General features: G+C 43.3%; 1 protein-coding gene across 3 annotated transcripts in view; it reads left to right on the forward strand.

Moving 5' to 3' along the window:
* LOC139344748 (transcription factor COE1-A-like) overlaps positions 1-19,066 on the forward strand; it is an 84,701-nt gene that overhangs the window by 6,251 nt on the left and 59,384 nt on the right. For all 3 annotated transcript variants that reach the window (XM_070983113.1, XM_070983115.1, XM_070983116.1), the window contains exons 5-6: positions 5,277-5,350; positions 10,128-10,196. In XM_070983113.1, coding sequence (XP_070839214.1) covers positions 5,277-5,350; positions 10,128-10,196 — 143 coding nt within the window. The remainder of the gene's footprint in view (positions 1-5,276; positions 5,351-10,127; positions 10,197-19,066) is intronic.

The following is a 19,066-nucleotide window of genomic DNA, read 5'->3' on the forward strand; positions in this document are numbered from 1 at the left end:
ACTTTTAGCTTTGGATGTCAAGCATGAAAATGCCTGTTGTTATCTGTTGTGTTGTGTATATTATTACTGGGTTCTGCTCCGTCAGGCTCATTTAATTGATTCTATTTATTTCACAGTTCTGACTGTGATGCTTCTGCCAGGAAAGTAACGTCTGGCACCTAAAGCTGGCACTTACTTCTGTCATTCTGCTATTTCTGTATGTCTACCATTTTCATGTGTGTGTGCTGCAAAGGCCAGCACTGATTGTGTTAAATGGAGGAGGAGAGCGCCTCCTGTAGTCTGCGGGAGCAGAAGCGCCGCTTTATCACCACTCTGTCCCGGAGAATAAAGCGTCTGTCATCCCGGCCACGTCGGATCACTTGCTCGCAAGTCGACCTGACACTAACGCAGGAGGAAGTGTGTTCCCCTGCTTAACGGCTCCTTGTTTACACGCCGAGCATGTCACGCTACTTCAAAGGCGGAGGATAGAGCAGCTGAGATGCTGCATGAAAGGCCTGGTGAGGCGGAGAGAGGGAGGAGACAGAGGAGGAAAAAGCAGATGAAAGACAAGAGCAGAGCAGGCGAGGTGACAGTGCGCTGAAGAAGCTGAGACAAACGGGGGCCGGGATGGAAGAAGAAATTACACACTCACACAACAGCCTGCCGGAGACGGAGGAGAAAATATTATTTTCAAATTATCCTTTGTGTTGTCAGTTTTATTCCTGACTGGAACTCCGGATGTCTCAGATTGCCGAGCAGGGCAGACCAAGCGATATTAGAAACTTTAGACCTCAGTTAAGTGCAGTTTTTCTGTGACTGGCAACTTTTTATAATCCACAGTTTTTAGGGCATCATGATGCAGTAAAAGGAACCTCCATTCACGTCCAAACAGGGTCAAAACAGGATTAGATTAGATTTTGGTGCATGGCTGGCACGGAAGGAGATGAAGGGACATTCAGCAAAGCAAGGAAAGCAAATCATCCACTGCATGTCTGCGAAAGCTTTCCTAGTTTATCACTTATCTGTAGAGAAAATTATATGTTGGTCAAATGAAGTTTGGCCTTGTTAGCACCGTGTTGGTGGAAACCTGACCTGGAAACCTGAAACCTGATGATCACTCTAGAGTTGTGCAGGATTTTGCAGCATAAGGATGTTTTTGCTTATGTTTTTGCTGAATTTTCACTTTCCACTGCTCTGATTGAACTCTTGTGGTGTGCACACATCTGTCCTCTATTCTGCCGAAGTTCTGGACAACTAGGATAGAGGAAATATGGGTATTGAGCGTGTCATCGAACTATGAATTCCTCTATATTTTTGTTTCAATCAATGTCTGACGGAGAAGTGATAGATTCAAGGAACTTAAAAAAAACATGTAAAACATGCGCTATATAAGGATTTAATGACCTCTTGTGTGATTTTGGAGGCAAGCTCAGTTACATCAGACCTAATTCTGTTCATGAAGATAAATGCATCCACCAGGCCCGAGGTGTGAAGGTTTCCTTGTGTGTGAGCGAGAGAGAGAGAACAAAAGAGCAAAAGTGCAAAAAAGAGCGAAGATGCGAGAGGTTGAGATGACACTGATGCATGTTTGTCCAGGGTAGGAAACAAGTTCAGGGGAAGTTGCCTGGCCCACTCTTTTCCCATGGCACAATGAGCAGATCTAATCATAGACAGAACTATGGCTTATAAAGTACATTTCCTCTTCTGTCTGTTCTGTCTTGTCCTACAGTTCCCACACTCAGATTTGCTTTCATTAAGCTGTAATCAAAGGAAAATATTACAGTCAATGGCGAGGGATTAGAGAAACAGTTTCAAATGTTGTGGCTGTTGGATCAACCTCAACGGTTTGTTAACAGGAGCTGCTATGCTTTGACCGCGGCCCGTTGAAATGTTTTCAGTATGGATCCCTGTTTGTTTTGCTCTCTGGAGAAATGACTTTGCTTCGCTTTTGGACAAAGTTGCAGACTAGCCTCCACTCTGCCATCATGTCATCCTCTAAAGCGTCCTTCGTGGAGCTGGCTCTTTTGCAAATGTTAGCACTATCTCTGGCCACTTGCAGCTGCACTTTATGCTTTGAGATTAGATTATTTTTGTTTCGTATTACACAATTCACGCCTGCGCTGACCGGGCATGACCAGCGCTGCAGTCCTGGACCTCCAGGAGTCCTTCAGGGTCCAGATTCATGTGTCGATAAACTCTCTGCAAAGGTTTTTCAACTGGAATATGTGCACATGCATGGCAAATTATAACTGACAGGGGCCCCGGGCCCTGAAACACATGGTGGCTCCAATTCCAGAAAACACAGAGGGTCCTGGAGACAACTGGCTATTAGTATGAAATGCTTTAGGCTACAACAATATTGTAATGGGGTCCTCAGACTGCACAGCCCCTGTCACTGCTTTCCATTAATGCCCCAAAGCCCCAAACTCGTTTCTGAGGACCATGTAGGGCTGTAGTTTCTACAAATGAGAGGCTCAGTCTACAGCCTTGGCTCATGCTGGGGCCCCATATCGAGCAGGCTTGCCCTGGGGCCCCTTATGGGACACCCCAAGATTTGGAAATATGAGTCTCAGAAAGGCCTCGTATTCCTATCTAAATCTTGATGCAACCTCATTATCCATCAATTCTTTGAGTCCATTTTTTACAAATGTCAAACTTCAATGCAAAGAAATATTGAGTCTTGCCATTGAGTAAATCAGCATCAGAAATGCTTACTCTGCTTTTAAAAAAGTCTTGGTGACCTTCGTTGAACAAAAAGACAAATCAGTGATTCAATGACTTTTGAGTTTTGGATGCAAGGTTTCTATTGGACACTGTGAATATGTATTGTCAGTGTTACATTTGTAGAAATTATGTTTTCAGGTTTCCACACATGGCGGATGCACGTTTAGAGTCGTTCACTCAGCTAAATGACCTTCATTTACAAACTCAAACTACCGTTGGCTCAGTGGCAGCAGGTTGACTGAACCCCGGCTGAAGACTATTAGAGAGGACAGTGAGACTTCTTCACCATTCCTGGAGAAAAGTGAGCTTGTCACTCGGTGAGAATTGCTGGAGTTTGGAGCGACAGATCAAACAGATTGGAATAGACCAAAGACAGACAGGGCGTGTGTATTGATTGATAGATAGCTTAGCAGTGTGTGACGTGTGCTTTATTCTAAGTTTCCTCGTCAGAACCAGGGGTACTGTATAATGGAGGAAAAGCTCCGGCTCAGGAGCAGGAACTGTGGCCAGCGTGCACTGCGAACATGCAACTTCATTCTTTGCAACTTCAGATTCACCTGATCAGGATGTGAGCAGATGAGATGTAGTTGTTATTTTTTTTTATTTTTTTTTATTTGATTTGCTAAAACAAGGCGTGTGAACAAAATGTGTGTGTGGGGGGGGGGGTGACAGACACCCAGTGCAGAGACAATAGGTGTGAGTGTGTGTATGTCAAGTAGAGGTGTCACTGCTGAACTGCATGTTCTTTGAGGTGAAGTGGGATCTAACCTGTTACCCCAATAACACTCTGCTAGTGCTGCTGCCATAAGCTGATGGAGGAAAATAAATACCACTTATACACCACAGCTACAGTGTTTCTCCCACTTTGACATTGTCATCATTGTGTTTTCTCACTGCACACTGCTGTGAAATATAGTTATCTCCTCTCGCCAGTTTTGGTAGATGTAGAGTGCAGTGGTCTGAAAAACATGCAAATAAGGTTTTTTATGCATCCATGCACTGATGCAGACAGTGACTGGCATCTATCAGAGGGTCTGATTGGCAGAGCTTTGTTCTCTCCGGCAACCTGCTTATGTCCAGTCTGAATTTAGAAAATGATGATATGAAGCGACAAGTAATTTCTGGAAATTTAAAGGATAAGGCTGACGATATCCTATATTTTTCTCACTGTCAACAAATTCCACGAAAAGATGAAAACAAGCAATGAATTGATCCTATAACCCTGAATCCAAAAAGAAGTTGGGACGCTTTGTAGAAATAAAAAAGAGAATTCAGTCGTTTGCAAAGGAAATGTGTTTACAGACGGCGGTTTTATGAAGAATTCCACTAATATCCTTTCAACAATCATGTGTTCACAAAGCGGTGAACCTCGCTCCATCCTCGCTTCTGAACGGCTGAGCCTTTCATACCCAGTCATGATACAATCACCTGTTACAGTGAACCTGTTTACCTGTGGAACGATCCAAACAGGTGTTTTTGGAGCGTTCCACATCTGTCCCAGCCTTTAGTTGCTCCTGTCCCAACTTCTTTGAAACATGTTGCTGCATCAAATTCACAATAAGCAGATATTTGCAAAAATCAATGAAGCCGATGAGGTCAAGCAGTAAATATATTGTCTTTCTACTGTTTTCAGACAAAAACAAAATACCAGATTCAGAATCGGGTTTGTGCATGTATTGTCTGTGTGTAACTTGCTCCTCTGTGCCATCCATCCATCCATCTCCTATACCGCCTATCCCTTTCGGGGTTGTGGGGGGGCTGGAGCCTATCCCAGCTTCAACGGGCGAGAGGCGGGGTACACCCTGAACCGGTCGCAAGCCGAGTGCAGGGCAACATGCAAAGACAGACAACCATTCACACTCACACTCACACCTAAGGGCAATTTAGAGTCACCAATCAATGAACCAGCAACCTTCTTGCTGTGAGGCACACGCACTACCTGCTTTTCCACCGTGCCGCCCCTCCTCTGTGCCATTTACCTCCAAACACTATTAAAGACACAATGATGAAACAGATTGTTGTATGTACCACAGCATACACACAATGGTCTTGTGCCATGGATACTCATTTATAGCACCCAAAAAGTCCCAACAAAAAACAATGTATATAACTATACATATAACTAAATTATATATTAATGACCAATTTTCAGATACATCTTCACAGGAGTATGCTGTATATAATACTGTTGTGACTCTAGAAAAACTAAAAAAAAAAAAAAAAATTATTTTCTGAATTAAAGAACAGGATGCCAACAACACAATATTCTGTTATTTTTTCTCCTATTTATAATATTTGCTGTTACGCCTTTAAATAACAAAACCATCAAGGAAATTCTACTTATATCACTATGGATGTCACATATCAAGATTTCCCACTAAATGGCTGATTTTGAGCCAATAGCACGACGCAGACATCCTAAATCAAATCACGAAAATACTTCTTCTGCTATAAAGACGCATCCTATCAAGAATGGAGAGGACTAATCCCTGAGTTTGAGCTCAGTCTTTGTTCTGTTTCGCTGTCTGTAAGCTAACAATGTGTTTTCTGTTTCTTTCCATCTCTCTTCGCAGGCGATTGTTTATGAAGGCCAAGACAAGAACCCAGAGATGTGCAGAGTGCTGCTGACACATGAGATCATGTGCAGGTGAGAATGGCTGCATCAAATCTATTTCTTCCTCCCTGATCTTCCTCCTCTCCTCTTCATCTTCAAACAGTCCTTCCAGCTTTGACTTTTCCTTCCTCCCGCTCTCCTCTCCTCTCCTGCAACATACTTTGTTAGTCTGGAGAGAGTTCCCACCAATCACCTCTCTGTACTCAATACATTTCTTATTTTGTCACCCTCATTAACCCCCCCACACATACGCACCCAGACGGGTACATACGCATGCACATGAAGCCATATCTGTTGAGGAAGATGAGTTTTAGCTATCAGAGTCGTCGCTTTAATTATAATCTTGAGATGAATTTCTTTGGAAGTAGGTTGGGAGGAAAGAGTTCTATTTATAGAGGCATTTTACCAACCTATCCTATACAATAGAAAATGTGTGTGTGGATGCATGCGTGGTGTGTGTGTATGTCTGTGTGTGTGTGTGTGTGTGTGTGTGTGTGTGTGTGTGTGTGTGTGACGCCTGGTTAATTAGGACACAGAGAAACTCATTAGTCAATCTGAACCCTCCTGTTGTTTCATGGCTAACAAATGGGCCTTCCTCCACAATTTGACTATAAAATATAGGCATGTCTTGCACACACGCACATGCACACAAACACACAAAGAAGTATGCATATGCACGCCCGCTAGTGCGCACCACAGTTATAAAAATTCAAATTTAGCACATGAATTAAGTTGTTCTTATTCCCTGACCTTGTCACTGAACAACTTTAACTGTAACAATATAAATTGGGGTTCATCTATATGCACAAGCATGGATTTTAGCTGTGAAATCAGGCACACTAATATTTTATTCTATAGCTCACTGAATAATCCTCAGGCAGTTCAGCTGCAGAGGTTTGTGGAAAACCCATTGAAATTCTGATATGATTTACAAGGAATTTAGAAATAAATTGTATTTGGCAACAGATTTTATGGTAAATTACTGCTGTTCATCATGTGGAGAATGCATTATGGACATAAATAAGCTGTTTTGCGTAGCATGTACAGCATATGTGAACTTGTACAGTACAAAGGCCTCCAATATTCATTTCCCCAGGAGCGGTGCAGAAAGTATGACTTCTGCAACGAGTGTAAACACTCACTTGTCTGCAGCAGCGGCTGAGGTCAAAGTTACGGCTGTTGCCTCATGTTCTCACATGCTGATTCTGCAGCGGGGGCCTCACACACAACACACAACGTGAAACGCACACACAAAGAGCTCAGGGCGTCCATTAATCAGTGTGGCTCATTGTCATGGTGGTGCTATTAGCCATATGCTCCCAGCCAATCTGCCTCTGCACAAACCTGCGTTGCAAACCTGGTTGGAGCTCTGGCACCGACACATGAATGGTTTTACACCAGAATTGATGACAGAGGCGACGGTGCTGTTTTATCATGTGTTTAGTACAAATTTTGGTCTAAATCAATCTCTCCGTATTGAACAGTTGTCCCCTTGAATAGCTTTAAGGTTAAAAAAGTATCTTACTCCACACCAAATATAGCCAAACATTCAAACAGAAGTGTCCATGATTCAGATATTCATTATAGTCTATATTTTGTTCATTATTTTAGAAATTTGGTGTCATTATAGATAATTCAGCCTGACATATTTGGTTTCTTTGGAAACTTTTAGATCTTTAATAGCATTTTACATAAAGTTCTGAGTGAGTTTGAACAATGTATGACTGTAACAAGTGGCCAGCAGCAGTTTAAGGGCTTCAAAAATGGAGATGAGAAGCAAATATGTCATTAACGGTAATTGCTTTGTGAAAATAATGATTACTTTCACACCGATGTGCTGGATGTCTCATTAGAGAATGATACTCAGAATGAAGACTCATTTAAGGTGGTATTTTTAATGACATGACAACAAACAAAACACATATGAGCATATATATTTGAGCAAGGTGCAAGGAAATTTTTCAACTTAGAATGGTTCAAAGAAAAAACCTTTACTGGCCCTAACTTGCGATTCTTTACATAACCAGTTAATCTCTCTGTTATCGTTATGATTAATTGATTGACTGAGGGGCTTACAAAATGTCAGATTGATTAATGATGTAAGTGACTAATTGATGATCAAAATTGATTAATTAATGTTTCAGTTGGCTTCACCAAAGCTATTGTAGATATTTATTGCTTACATTTTCACATAAAGAACAGGTGAAAATGGCATCTCCGATTCATGCTGTTGAGACTCTATTGTTTAAAAGTGTGTGTGCACTTTGTGTGTGCGCGTGTGTGTGTGTGGTGGGAGGAGGGGAGATGAAGGGGGGAGAGCAGATGATTAGATCACCAGGATCCAGAGCAGTAAGTGCTACATTACCCCCATCCCACCCCTCGTTTTCCCTCCCACTACCCCTCCATTTATAACATCTTCCACCCCTCATCCTCTACTGTCCTGCCTTAATCTCCCCTCCTCATCTACCTCCCCTCTCCTCACCCACACCCACCCTTCCCTCCACTCCTCAGGCTTATAGCTCTCTTCTTTCCCCGTGCACCCCATTTTCCCATTCCCTTATCGCCCGTTCCCCTGGCCTGTAACCTCTCACTGGTGCGCCGCTGTTCTCCGAACTGGGCCGTGAAGTGACCCAGTTGATAGAGCAGCGGAGAGGAGGTGACAGCCGGAGCAGAGAGGGAGGCAGAGCAGCAGAGAGCGGAGACAATGTGTAAGGTGAAACGTATCAGCCTCTTTCTTTCCACCTCTGCCATCTGTGACGGTGGGAAACCTGAGACGTCTCCCCTTCCTCTTCTTCCCACCCTCTTGTTTTAGCTTTCCCTCCCACGCTCACCCTTTCACTCGTCCCCCCCGGCTTCATCCTGCCACTCCTGCTTACATCTTTATTCATAATTGATGCACACAAGAAAGCTTTGACAGACTCGTTGTACATGTGTGAATTTTGGTGTGCGTGCCAGTTTTTTTTTTTTTTTTGTCTTACTTTGTGTGTGTGTGAGTGTGTGTGTGTATCCCACCCACTCCTATTCTAAGCCTCAGGCCTCTTCAGTCTTCTCCACCCTCCACCTCACCTGTTCATCAGTACAATTAGGATGGAGCAGAAGCTGTCGACATGTACAGCAAATATTCTCTCAAAATTAGATTCAGTGTTGATTTTGTTTAGAAATAATCAGTAAGTGAGTGTTTACGGGTTCAAAACTGTAGAGTGTGTTGCTCCAGAGCTGAAAGAAGAACTCACATTTTCCAGGAGAGCGTCTCGTTGGTCGTCTTATCCACAACACAGTGAGAACATAGACATCAAAATGTCTATTATTGTCTCTGTGTCTATTTTTTGCTTTTATTTATGACAGTTTTCACAGGCTGTGTACAACTCCCCATGACAAATAAACAGATGTTCATGCATTAAATCTGTGTAGTGCCCCTACTATAACATGAAGCGCCCTTGTTTCATTCCTTGGTGAGACGTGTTGGACTTATCTTTGCGCTGATTTAGCTAAACTGAATGACCTGAATGATCTGTGCATTCTGCTCCACAAGATTTGCTGGACCGGGAGCTTAACAAAAGTGAATATGTCGCCAGCTTAGAGCAAGTTTCACAACGGAGCTGGGTGTCAGAATCAAGCTCGAAACACAGGGATGTTTTAGTGTTGGCGAATAAGAAAAAAAATGTCACGACACTCTTTGTCTGTGCCTTCTAAAACTGCTGCAAAGCACAGCTGAAAAAGAAATACATCTTATGATAAGACAGTCCTTTAGGGAAACATTACGGTTTGGGTTGAAATAACTTCTGTTTTAAGGTTCGGTGACCTTTGCTGTCACGGTTACAATAATAAACGTGTGCTGAAGGTTTGGGAACAATGCTGGTCACGCTTAAAAGAAACCAGCGTTGTATCCCATCTGACCACCCAGACCGTGTGACTCTGTGGCTCTATAGTAACATCACCTTGCCTCTGCCTTTGCTCTGGTTGCGGTCTGAGGTTCACCTTTACGCTGGCAGGTGTGAAAAGAAGCAGCTGGATCTGTGTCTGTTCACACCTTCCCCAGGCTAACCGTCGTAGTTAGCAGCATCAAGCAATGCGGTGCAGTGCAGCAGGAACTGGTCACGAAACTAGAAAAGATCCACACTAATAATAATAATAATAATAATAATAATAATAATAATAATAATAATAATGAGGTTTCTCTCCATCAACTTCAGACAATGCCTTGCCTGAATTCCTCCTCACTCACAGAACTGTTCTGAAAATTAGATTTTTCTTTCTTTTTTCTTTCTTTGCCATTGTCCTGCCTGCTGTGCTCTTGGCGCAAAGCCACCATTTATACTTTGCCACATGGATAATTGCAATCAGACGCAAAACAAGGGCAAATTGCACTCAGCTGCAAAATCTTATGTGCGTGTTTGCACTGTAATATCCTTAGCTCAGTATCCTTGGTGAATCAGGCCTTAAGATGGGGCAGATAGCGGTTCCAAGTGATGCGCGTTTCATGGAGCCATCAGTGGCTGCGATCCATTCTTTGTGAATTCACCCCTCAGTTAATGTCTTTTAGATCCTGCTTTACGCTTACTTTCCATGTCACAGGAGTCTTTTTTTATCCGTGCTGTCAGTGTAAACCTGCTTGGCGCAGAGTTTTCCTGTTGGCCTGCTTCAGACAGATTTGATCAGTTTCTATGAATTTGGTGTTAAGTTCTCCACATCAGCACAGACAAAGCACATAATGTGCTAGAACGCTCCTATTTAAGCATCTTAAATTTGACTGCACTGTATGCTCCCTGTGACTGACTTCTTCTTCTTCTGCTGTCTTCTATTCTCTTAGTCGGTGCTGTGACAAGAAGAGCTGCGGGAACCGTAATGAGACACCCTCAGACCCTGTTATCATCGACAGGTACTGTCTCTCACTCCGTCTCTGTTATTCCCCCTCTCTCTCACACACTCTCACACACTCACACACTGGATGAGGGACGGCGTTGACCTGCTTGAATGGCGGGCGTGTGACGCAGTGTTTGTGTGTTTAGATGATCTGCTGTCACTCCTGAAATAGATGCTCCTCAGACAGAATCGACAGCTTCTCACGGAAGACAGAGCAAAATCGTTGAGACTGAATCTGTGCATTTATGAGTCAAACAGCGGGACTCCTCGGTGGTGATGAAGGGCTGAAAGTTGCAGGGATTAAAGGTGCACACGCACCTTTCATTTACATTTGCATATGTGCGCTTGAGTGATGCAGTCACTGACCTGTGCAGAGGGGGCATAAATGCACATTAGCTGCTCGGTTACTAACTCATATCTGGAAGATTGCGGCACATGCACACACACACACACACACACACACACACACACACACACACACACACACACACACACACACACACACACACACACACACACTCATGCAGATCTTCAGACTTGAGTGAACACACGGCGCTCAGATGAGTGTGTGTCTCCTCTACATAATGCAAAATACAGGGCTGTTTACTAGCCGAAGCTGTCTGTCGTTTCTACTGCCACTTTTTTTTCGACCTGTCTGTCTGTCTGTCTGTCTGTCTGTCTGTCTGTCTGTCTGTCTGTCTGTCTGTCTGTCGGTCGAGGACTGAAGTTATCCCTCCCTTACCCCCCCTTCCTCTCTCCCTCTCTGTCTCTCCTGCAGCAGCACAGAAAAATGGGTCATGAGCAAAGAAAAAAGTGACAGAGAAAAACTGAAATGAGATCCAACCTCATTTTAATCTGATTTCTTCTTGGCAGTCGTTTTAACCCTCTGTGAGCAGGTTTTTCTGCGTGCTTGTCTGCATGTGTTTGGAGTGAAAGAGTGCTGATTCTCGTCACTTTCACCACATTATCAGAGAAACCGGTAATGCTTTTTTGTTGTTGTAACCAGCAGAAGATAGAAAACACTTCAACTCATGCCACAAAATATACAGTAAAATATACAATCATACATTATGTTAAAATATTTGATATAGATAGAATATAATCACATCACTTTGGGCCAAAAACAATGAAGGCATAATCGCTGTATCTCCAACCTTTTCTTCACTACATCATCATCATGTCTGGTATTTTTAAGGTGTAACTGTCATGGTTATCATTGCTTTTCATGGTTATGACTATGAGGAAAGACCTTTTTCTGACTTCTTCCAAACATCGTTTAACAAACTCAAATTACATTCTTATCAAGATATAAAAGTCCTTCATCAGTTTCTGATTCTTGGCATTTTGGAGGTGCAAGGTTTCAACCCCAAAGCAATTATTTAGGAACGTCTTGACAGCTGAGACGGCCTTGCATGCAGAAGTATTATTGTTTTGTCTTCTACCAAAGACCACAAAGGAAATAAATGTTTTACATATCGTAACACTTTCTTCTCGGGTCAAGTGTGCATGAATTGGTGTTTTGTGTATTTTTTTTTTTTTTATCAAATCAAGTCAAATCAAATCATATCAAATCAACTCTTACCAAGACAAGTATCATAGTAGTTCTAGTCTGTTCTCAATGTGTATTTATAAATATTTGAATATTTTTAACTCACTCTTAACCAAAAGTATTAACCAGTCTGACCCCATGGAAGTAAATTCCTATATTTGTCATGTATGATGATATGTAAACAGGAGTTTAGCCAAACACCTCAATTGCCACTTTCAGCTTTCAGGATTCTGCTCCCCTTTCTCTCTCTCACTCCTCCCCCACTTCTTTTTTGTCTCGGGAAATCTTATGAAGTGGATAAACACTGTGTCTCAAAGTGAGCTTTGATGGATCCCTATAAAAGTGCACAAATCTCAGTTTGTATGTGTGTGTGTGCGTGTGTGTCCTATGTAAGACACAAAGTGCAAAGGGCTTCATGATGGACAGCTACACATTATGGTGTCATTTAGGTGTGTATGTGTGTGTGTGCGCGCGCGCGCGGGTGTGTGCAGGACATTATAGTATCTTTACACCACATTCTTCTTTTCTGTCGGCTATCTCAGACATCTCAGCTTACACCCCATTATATATTCGCCTGGAAGGTATGTGTGCATGTGTGAATGTGCATGTGTGTATACATGTGTGAACGTACGTGTGTGTGGGTGGGTGGTTGTCTGTGGCTGTTACTTGGGTTGGGCCATAGAAAGAATAGACGGTATATTAGACACAAAGTGACAAAATAATAGATATACAATGATAATGTGTTGTGTAGTGTGTGTTACATTGATGATTATGTGTGTGTGCCTGTGTGTGTGTGTGTGTGTGTGTGTGTGTGTGTGTGTGTGTGTGTGTGTGTGTGTGTGTGTGTGTGTGTGTGTTATATGGCTGGAGGAGAGGAGCAGAGTGAATTGTGGGAGATGTCAGGGAACTTGGTCAGGATGGAATGTCAAGGTTACCGTGGATACCGTGGGATACTTCCTGTCCCCCCCCGACATTGCAGAGGTTCGCAGCCTCTCAGTTTAACATCTGGAACTCTGCTGTCCGACCCAAACATGTGTAGAGAGAGAGAGAAAAAGTCAAAATAAGAGCACGAAGTGAGTCACTGCTTGTAAAAGGGCAAATATTTCTAAGTCCAACTGAAATCACATGAGGTCATAACTTTTTACAGTCAAAATAATGTTTTTAAGCGTCTTGTTAAAGGTGGAATAAGCGATCCTGGGCAAAGATTGTTGATATTTGAACTCAACAGCCAAACAATACACACCTCCCTTCAGGCCTCCTTCAGGAGCTACGGCCCCCAAGATCATGGACACACATTGCTGTGGCAGCACGAACAACTGCGCTAGCTGACCAAGGGAGAAATATGGCAGAATCCAGAGCGTCTGCTGCCCCAGGGTACGTTAGCCTCCATAAGTAACATCACACAGGCGACGCTGTGTAATTCCAAGAGAAAGAATGTGAGGTCTGCTGTAGCAAGTACAATATTTCTATACTAAGATGGCAAAGTAATACCTCTGAGTGTATTTACGTGCATTACTGTCATGGTGTAACTCTGCTGCTCTTGGGTGAAGACATGGAAGAGGGAGAGGTCGCAGCGCAAATGGTTCCCCTGTTGCTGATTGGCTGGAAGGGCGTTGTGTAGCTTGGTCCAAGCTTCCCACATCCAGAGCCAGGACTGTGTACCAATACCAGATTTTTCCAGCGCACACACAGCGGACAGCTAGGCGACTGTGAGGACTTATTCGCTGAATTTGACCCAAAGTGTATTGGATCAGAATCTCTGACTGGACCTTTAAAACCAGTAAGGCTGACCTGAGAGCATCAGCTCGGTGAACAGAAACGGGTTGCTCTGCGCCGGCCTACCCTGTGTTAATTCATGAGGTTTTTTGATGGTGCAGAGGAAAAGTTCGGGTTCAGCTCAGGGGTGGCGCTGCAGTGACTCTGGATTGACTGTCAGTGAGGGCACACGTTCTTCTCGCCACACTCATAACTCCCATTTGGCTGTTTACTGCACCTTGGCAAGGCTGCACGGTGGCGCAGCAGGTAGTGCCTCACAGCAAGAAGAAGGTCGCCGGTTCGATTCCCGGGTCGGGCCTTTCTGTGTGAAGTTTGCATGTTCTTCCCATGCATGCATGGGTTCTCTCCGGGTACACCGGCTTCCTCCCACAAACCAAAAACATGCCTCTCTAGATTGCGGTGACTCTAAATTTCCCTTGGGTGTGAGTGTGAGCGTGAATGGTTGTCTGTCTTGTGTGTTGCCCTGCGATCGACTGGTCCAGGGTGTACCCCGCCTCTCGCCCGTTGACGGCTGGGATAGGCTCCAGCCCCCCCGCAACCCCGAAAGGGATAGGCAGTATAGAAAATGGATGGATGGATGCACCTGGGCAAAGTAATATGGGATCTAGGACAGAGTGTGCACCTTCACACGTCATCCCACTGAAGGTCCTCACAAGCAGGTGAAAAGAAGTGGCTCCCATGACACAGTCATTACTCTCTCTAGACCAACAGTGAGAGGGACCACAGCCCAGTATGCTCCAATAAAACCACTTCAGGTTTGCCCTTCCCACCAGCATGTCTTCTCAAAATGCTATTTTATTGTGGCGTTATATAAAAAGTAACGTTCCCAGTGTTTATCGTGCTTTGACGGACTCAAACACTGCATTTTTGGTGCGTGCAAGCAGGTGAAAGAAATGGAGAAAAGACTGTTTGCATGTGATTGACAGCTCATTGCATGGTGTCAGTGAGGATACCAGTCCTTCTGTGCACATGTGTGTGACTGACAGCTAACTCACATTGCCATTCTGTGTGTGTGTGTATGTATGTGTGTGTGTGTGTGTGTGTGTGTGTGTGTGTGTGTGTGTGGCCCTGTTAATCCATGTTGTAGCGCAGTGAGTGTCCCGCTGCCTCCCAGGGTTAATATAGGGTTAACGACATGCAACGATATCCTATCATACGCCTGCTTGACTCCTAAAGAGCCACATCCACTCCCCTCCTCATGTGTGTGAGGTTTGTGTGTGTGTGGCTGCCATTCAGTTTCTCCTCCTTGTATCTCCTGCTGTCTTTTCTGGATCACTCCTCATCTCCTCTTTCTCCGTTTCTTTCATCCACGCTTCCACTTCGCCCCTTCCTCATCTCTCTCTTTCCTCCTCTTTTCTTGCCCTTGCTCCACCTCACACTCCCTCACCCCCTGTCTCTCCTCCCTCCCTCTTTCTCCTTTTCCTTCTTTGACTCTGTTTTACACTCTCTGTGGCCCTCAGGGGTTACCTACCTCACTGCTCAGTTCGCTGCCTGTTTATACTTATACGATTGGCTTAATAGGCTCAGGCTGTGTGTGTGTGTGTGTGTGTGTGTGTGTGTGTGTGTGTGTGTGTGTGTGTGTGTGTGTGTGTGTGTGTGTGTGTGTGTGTGTGTGGTTTTAGGTGGTTATAGTCTCAGGCAGTGTGTACTCAGGGCTTAGATCAGTGTCAAGACTTGAGGAAGGTTGTTTGAGAGTGTGTGATATTGTGTGTGTGTGTAGGGGGGTTATGGGTACCAGTGTGTGTCCTCTCAAAGTCTAAAGGGGCCCACATAAGCCCGAGGGGTTTAAGGGGTTCCCTATGTGTGTGTGTGTGTGTGTGTGTGTGTGTGTGTGTGTGTGTGTGTGTGTAATCTATAGGGTTAAGAGGGGTCACATCTTGAGGAAGAGATGATGGGAAGGAGAGGAAGGAAGAAGGGATGGAAAAACGATAGAAGAAGGTGAACATGATAAGAGAGCATTTACAGGGAGTAAAAGGAAGAAAGGAGGACGGTGAGGAGAGAGGGAGGGAGGGAGGGAGGGAGGGAGGAGGCTTGTCTAGGCAGACAGAGGAGAGAAAGGAGGTGAGGAGGAGCGAAGCAGGGTTTGTTTCAGGGGATAAGAGCTTCAGTCTGGGGAGTCCTGTCAATCAAAGAGCGCTGGGCGGGGGAGGAAGGGGCGCTGTCAATCAGCTGGGAGAAGAGGGGGAGGAGGAGGGGGAGGAGATGACGAAAGGCAATGAAGGGAGCGAGGGGGATCTTCTAAACGATCTCTTCATCTTCTCCGCCTTTGTCTTCCTCACTGTCTCTCTCTCTCCCTCTCTCTCTCTTTCTCTCTCTCTCTTGTCCTAGTTACCAAAATATCTCTGCCAACCTGGTATGTCACTGTTCGCTCAACTGTCAGTCTGACACACACACACACACACACACACACGCACACACACACACACACACACACACACACACACACGCACACACACACACACACACACACACACACACACACATCTAAAATAGAGAGTGAGATAATATGCCTTCTCCTCTCTTGACCCGTCCTCGTCTCTCTTTTGCTTCTTTGCCCTCCTTTCCATCAGAGCTGCTCATTTTCTCAAATTTAAGTTTGCTTTATTGGCATGAACACTGTGAGGCACAGTGTTACCAAAGCATTTGGTCTAACTTTTATAATTTAAATATGATAATTCAGTATTTCAGAAAAAAGGGTTAGCACATTTAGGTCTAGTTAGGTCTAGTTTGACTCTATTTCCTAATCCAGACAAATATGTAGCCATGAGTAAGTCAGTAAAGCTTTAATTAAATAGCACTTTTCTTTGTTTCACACACAAAAAGATAAAAATTCAAAAAATGGTAAAAATATATTGCGGTATAAAGAAGTGACACGTGCTCTACCAGACTACATTACTATACTACATAGTACTGAAAAATCACATAATTACAAACAAATCGTTAAGAAAATAAAGCAAAACATAGGAATATATACAGCATGCTGATATGAGACATACAGTACAGTTGTGGTTTGGTGTGAAAGTTTCAAATTATTGTTATTTGAGTTTTATTTTGGTAAAGGACTTTGTGTTTGTGCGTCTTTGCAGTGAAGCAGGAAGTGTTTCCTGTGACCACCACTCTCATTGGCCAGGTTGTGCTCACTCAGCGTGTGTTTAGGTCATACAGATAATTCGCCTCTTGCTATTCTCTGTAATTTACTTTGAGTTTTTGTCTTACATATCCAGGAGGTCATGTACTTCTTCTTCACCAATGCTAGCAGAATGGCTCAGATTTTATTTTTAAAACAATATTAATACTTTGTTCATTACCACTTACCTGCTAATCTGATACTTTGTGTTTAGTACTTATTAGCAAATGTTAGCATGCTAACATGCTAAACTGAGAAAATGTTAAATTATACCTTAACACCGCCGTATTAGCGTCGCTGAACATGTTAGCATGCTAATGTTAGCATATAGCTCAAAGCACCGCTGCGTCTTAGTCTTTATATTATTCCTCCTAGTCCTGGTTTGTCCCACACTTCATGACCATATAATACATTTTATATCAGAATGAATACTTTTAGCTAAGTTAAGGCTGGTTGGTATAGTGCATTAAATTAAAGATGCAATTACTTCTCCCTCTCTTGTGCTGCAGTATCACTTCCTGTGTTGAAGGTCAGCAGTTGCTTGGAGATGAGGACTATTGGGAATTATTCATACCATCGACTTAATGTCAGTGTGTGTGTGTGTGTGTGTGTGTGTGTGTGTGTGTGTGTGTGTGTGTGTGTGTGTGTGTGTGTGTGTGTGTTCATATGTGTGTGGGTGAGAGACAGAGTCAGAGAGAGAGAGAGAGAGAGAGAGAGGGGAGTATGTTTTATTCATTTCTCTCATTTAGTCTCTCAGTCTGCACCTGTCCCAGCATTTAGAAGCTCGGCATTCACATTACTTGCTGATTTAGTTTAACTGCCTGCTTTAATGGACACGCACACTCTCTCTCTCTCTCTCTCTCTCACGCACACACACACACACACACACACACACACACACATATACAATGCATGCACACCACTTTCTGTCGACTGTCTAAACTCACTGTGCCCGGCTCGCTCAGGGTCGGAGCTGGAGGTTGTGTTGATAATATTGGGAGCAATGGTGCTTTTTTTTTTTTTTTTTAGTGTTTCTCTTTTTCTCTCCTTCTATTTATCTTAATTTCCTCTTTTTCCTTTTCCTCATTGTTTGTCTCGGTGTATTAGAAGATGTATTTCTTTTTAATTCTCTCTTCCTTTCCATCTCCCAGTAAGGGCCAAGGCTGCAGGCAGAGGATAGATCATATAAATTTGTTTGTTTGTTTTTGGGTGTTTTTTTGGTCATTTTTGGTGGAGAAGGAGCTCAGGATAGAAAAAGTTACTCATCCTCCTCAGCTTCCCTTTTCTTCATCCATCTTGCTGTGTTAGGGGAACTGTGAGTATTAGAAAGAAAACTGAACTGCCATGGGCTATGACTGGAGTGGAGTCCACGCAGATGTGTAATATGTGCCTCCACCCCCCCACCAGCACCACCACCACCACCCTTTTCCTCTTTCTGTCCTCCCCCTTTCCTCCTCTTTCACCTCCCTCATCCTCCCTTTCCTCCCTCAGGCAGAGATCGCGTTACCCTAAAAGCTACAAACACAGACATGATGGCCTCACACACTCACTCACACACACACATTTTCCCATCTGTTCCTGTCGAAGCTGTTATGATGCCTCGTTTACTCTAAGAGGCTGCCTGTTGTCAAAAACTACAATTACTTTTATGCCCTGTGTGAGTGGTTCAATGGGGTTGTGTTCAGAATAACTGCAAGTACACAACATTTAGGTTGACACTTGACTCGTGTTGTTTTGGTGATTAATTTTTATGAGAAGTACTGGAACACATTTATTAATATTTTCTTTTTAAAGGAAGAATACAAGAACTGTGCCTACCTCATCTTTCACTTATTTGTATGTTTCATTAAGTCAAATGCTAACATTGCAACTAAATGACCCAATAACAGCTCTTAGGAGTTCAAGTATATAATATTATATTTGAGGCAGTGATTCAAAATCAAGTGACTGATTCTAATATTATTACAATCAGTCACTTGATTTTGTGTGTTTATCAATCGTTCATGGTCCCCAGAGGATGAAGCTTCGTGACTTTGGGGATCCCAGACTTTGCCTCTTGCATCACCAGCAGGTTGACATTTTTGTTTTCTCGCGAAATGTCTTTTTAATGGATTGCCATGAAATTTGGCACAAGCATTCAAGTCTCCAAAGTATGAATTATAATGACTTACGGCGTTGCAAGTTAAATTTAAATACTTTCTCGTACCTGCAAAAAATGACCAGCAGTTAAAATGATCAGCCTCATTTGTAATTTGTGTTCAGTGCTTATTAGCAAATGCTTGCATGCTAACACGCCGAAATCTAAGACAGCGACCATACTGTATATATGGGTGTAGGCTAGTCTTTAGCTTCATTAAACAACATACTGAAATGCATTTTATCTATTTTTTCTTTAACTGTCTTTATATAAACATATACATAAAGCATTAATGCG

The sequence above is a fragment of the Chaetodon trifascialis genome, chromosome 16 (assembly GCF_039877785.1).
Source record: "Chaetodon trifascialis isolate fChaTrf1 chromosome 16, fChaTrf1.hap1, whole genome shotgun sequence".
Classification (NCBI taxonomy): Eukaryota; Metazoa; Chordata; class Actinopteri; order Chaetodontiformes; family Chaetodontidae; genus Chaetodon; species Chaetodon trifascialis.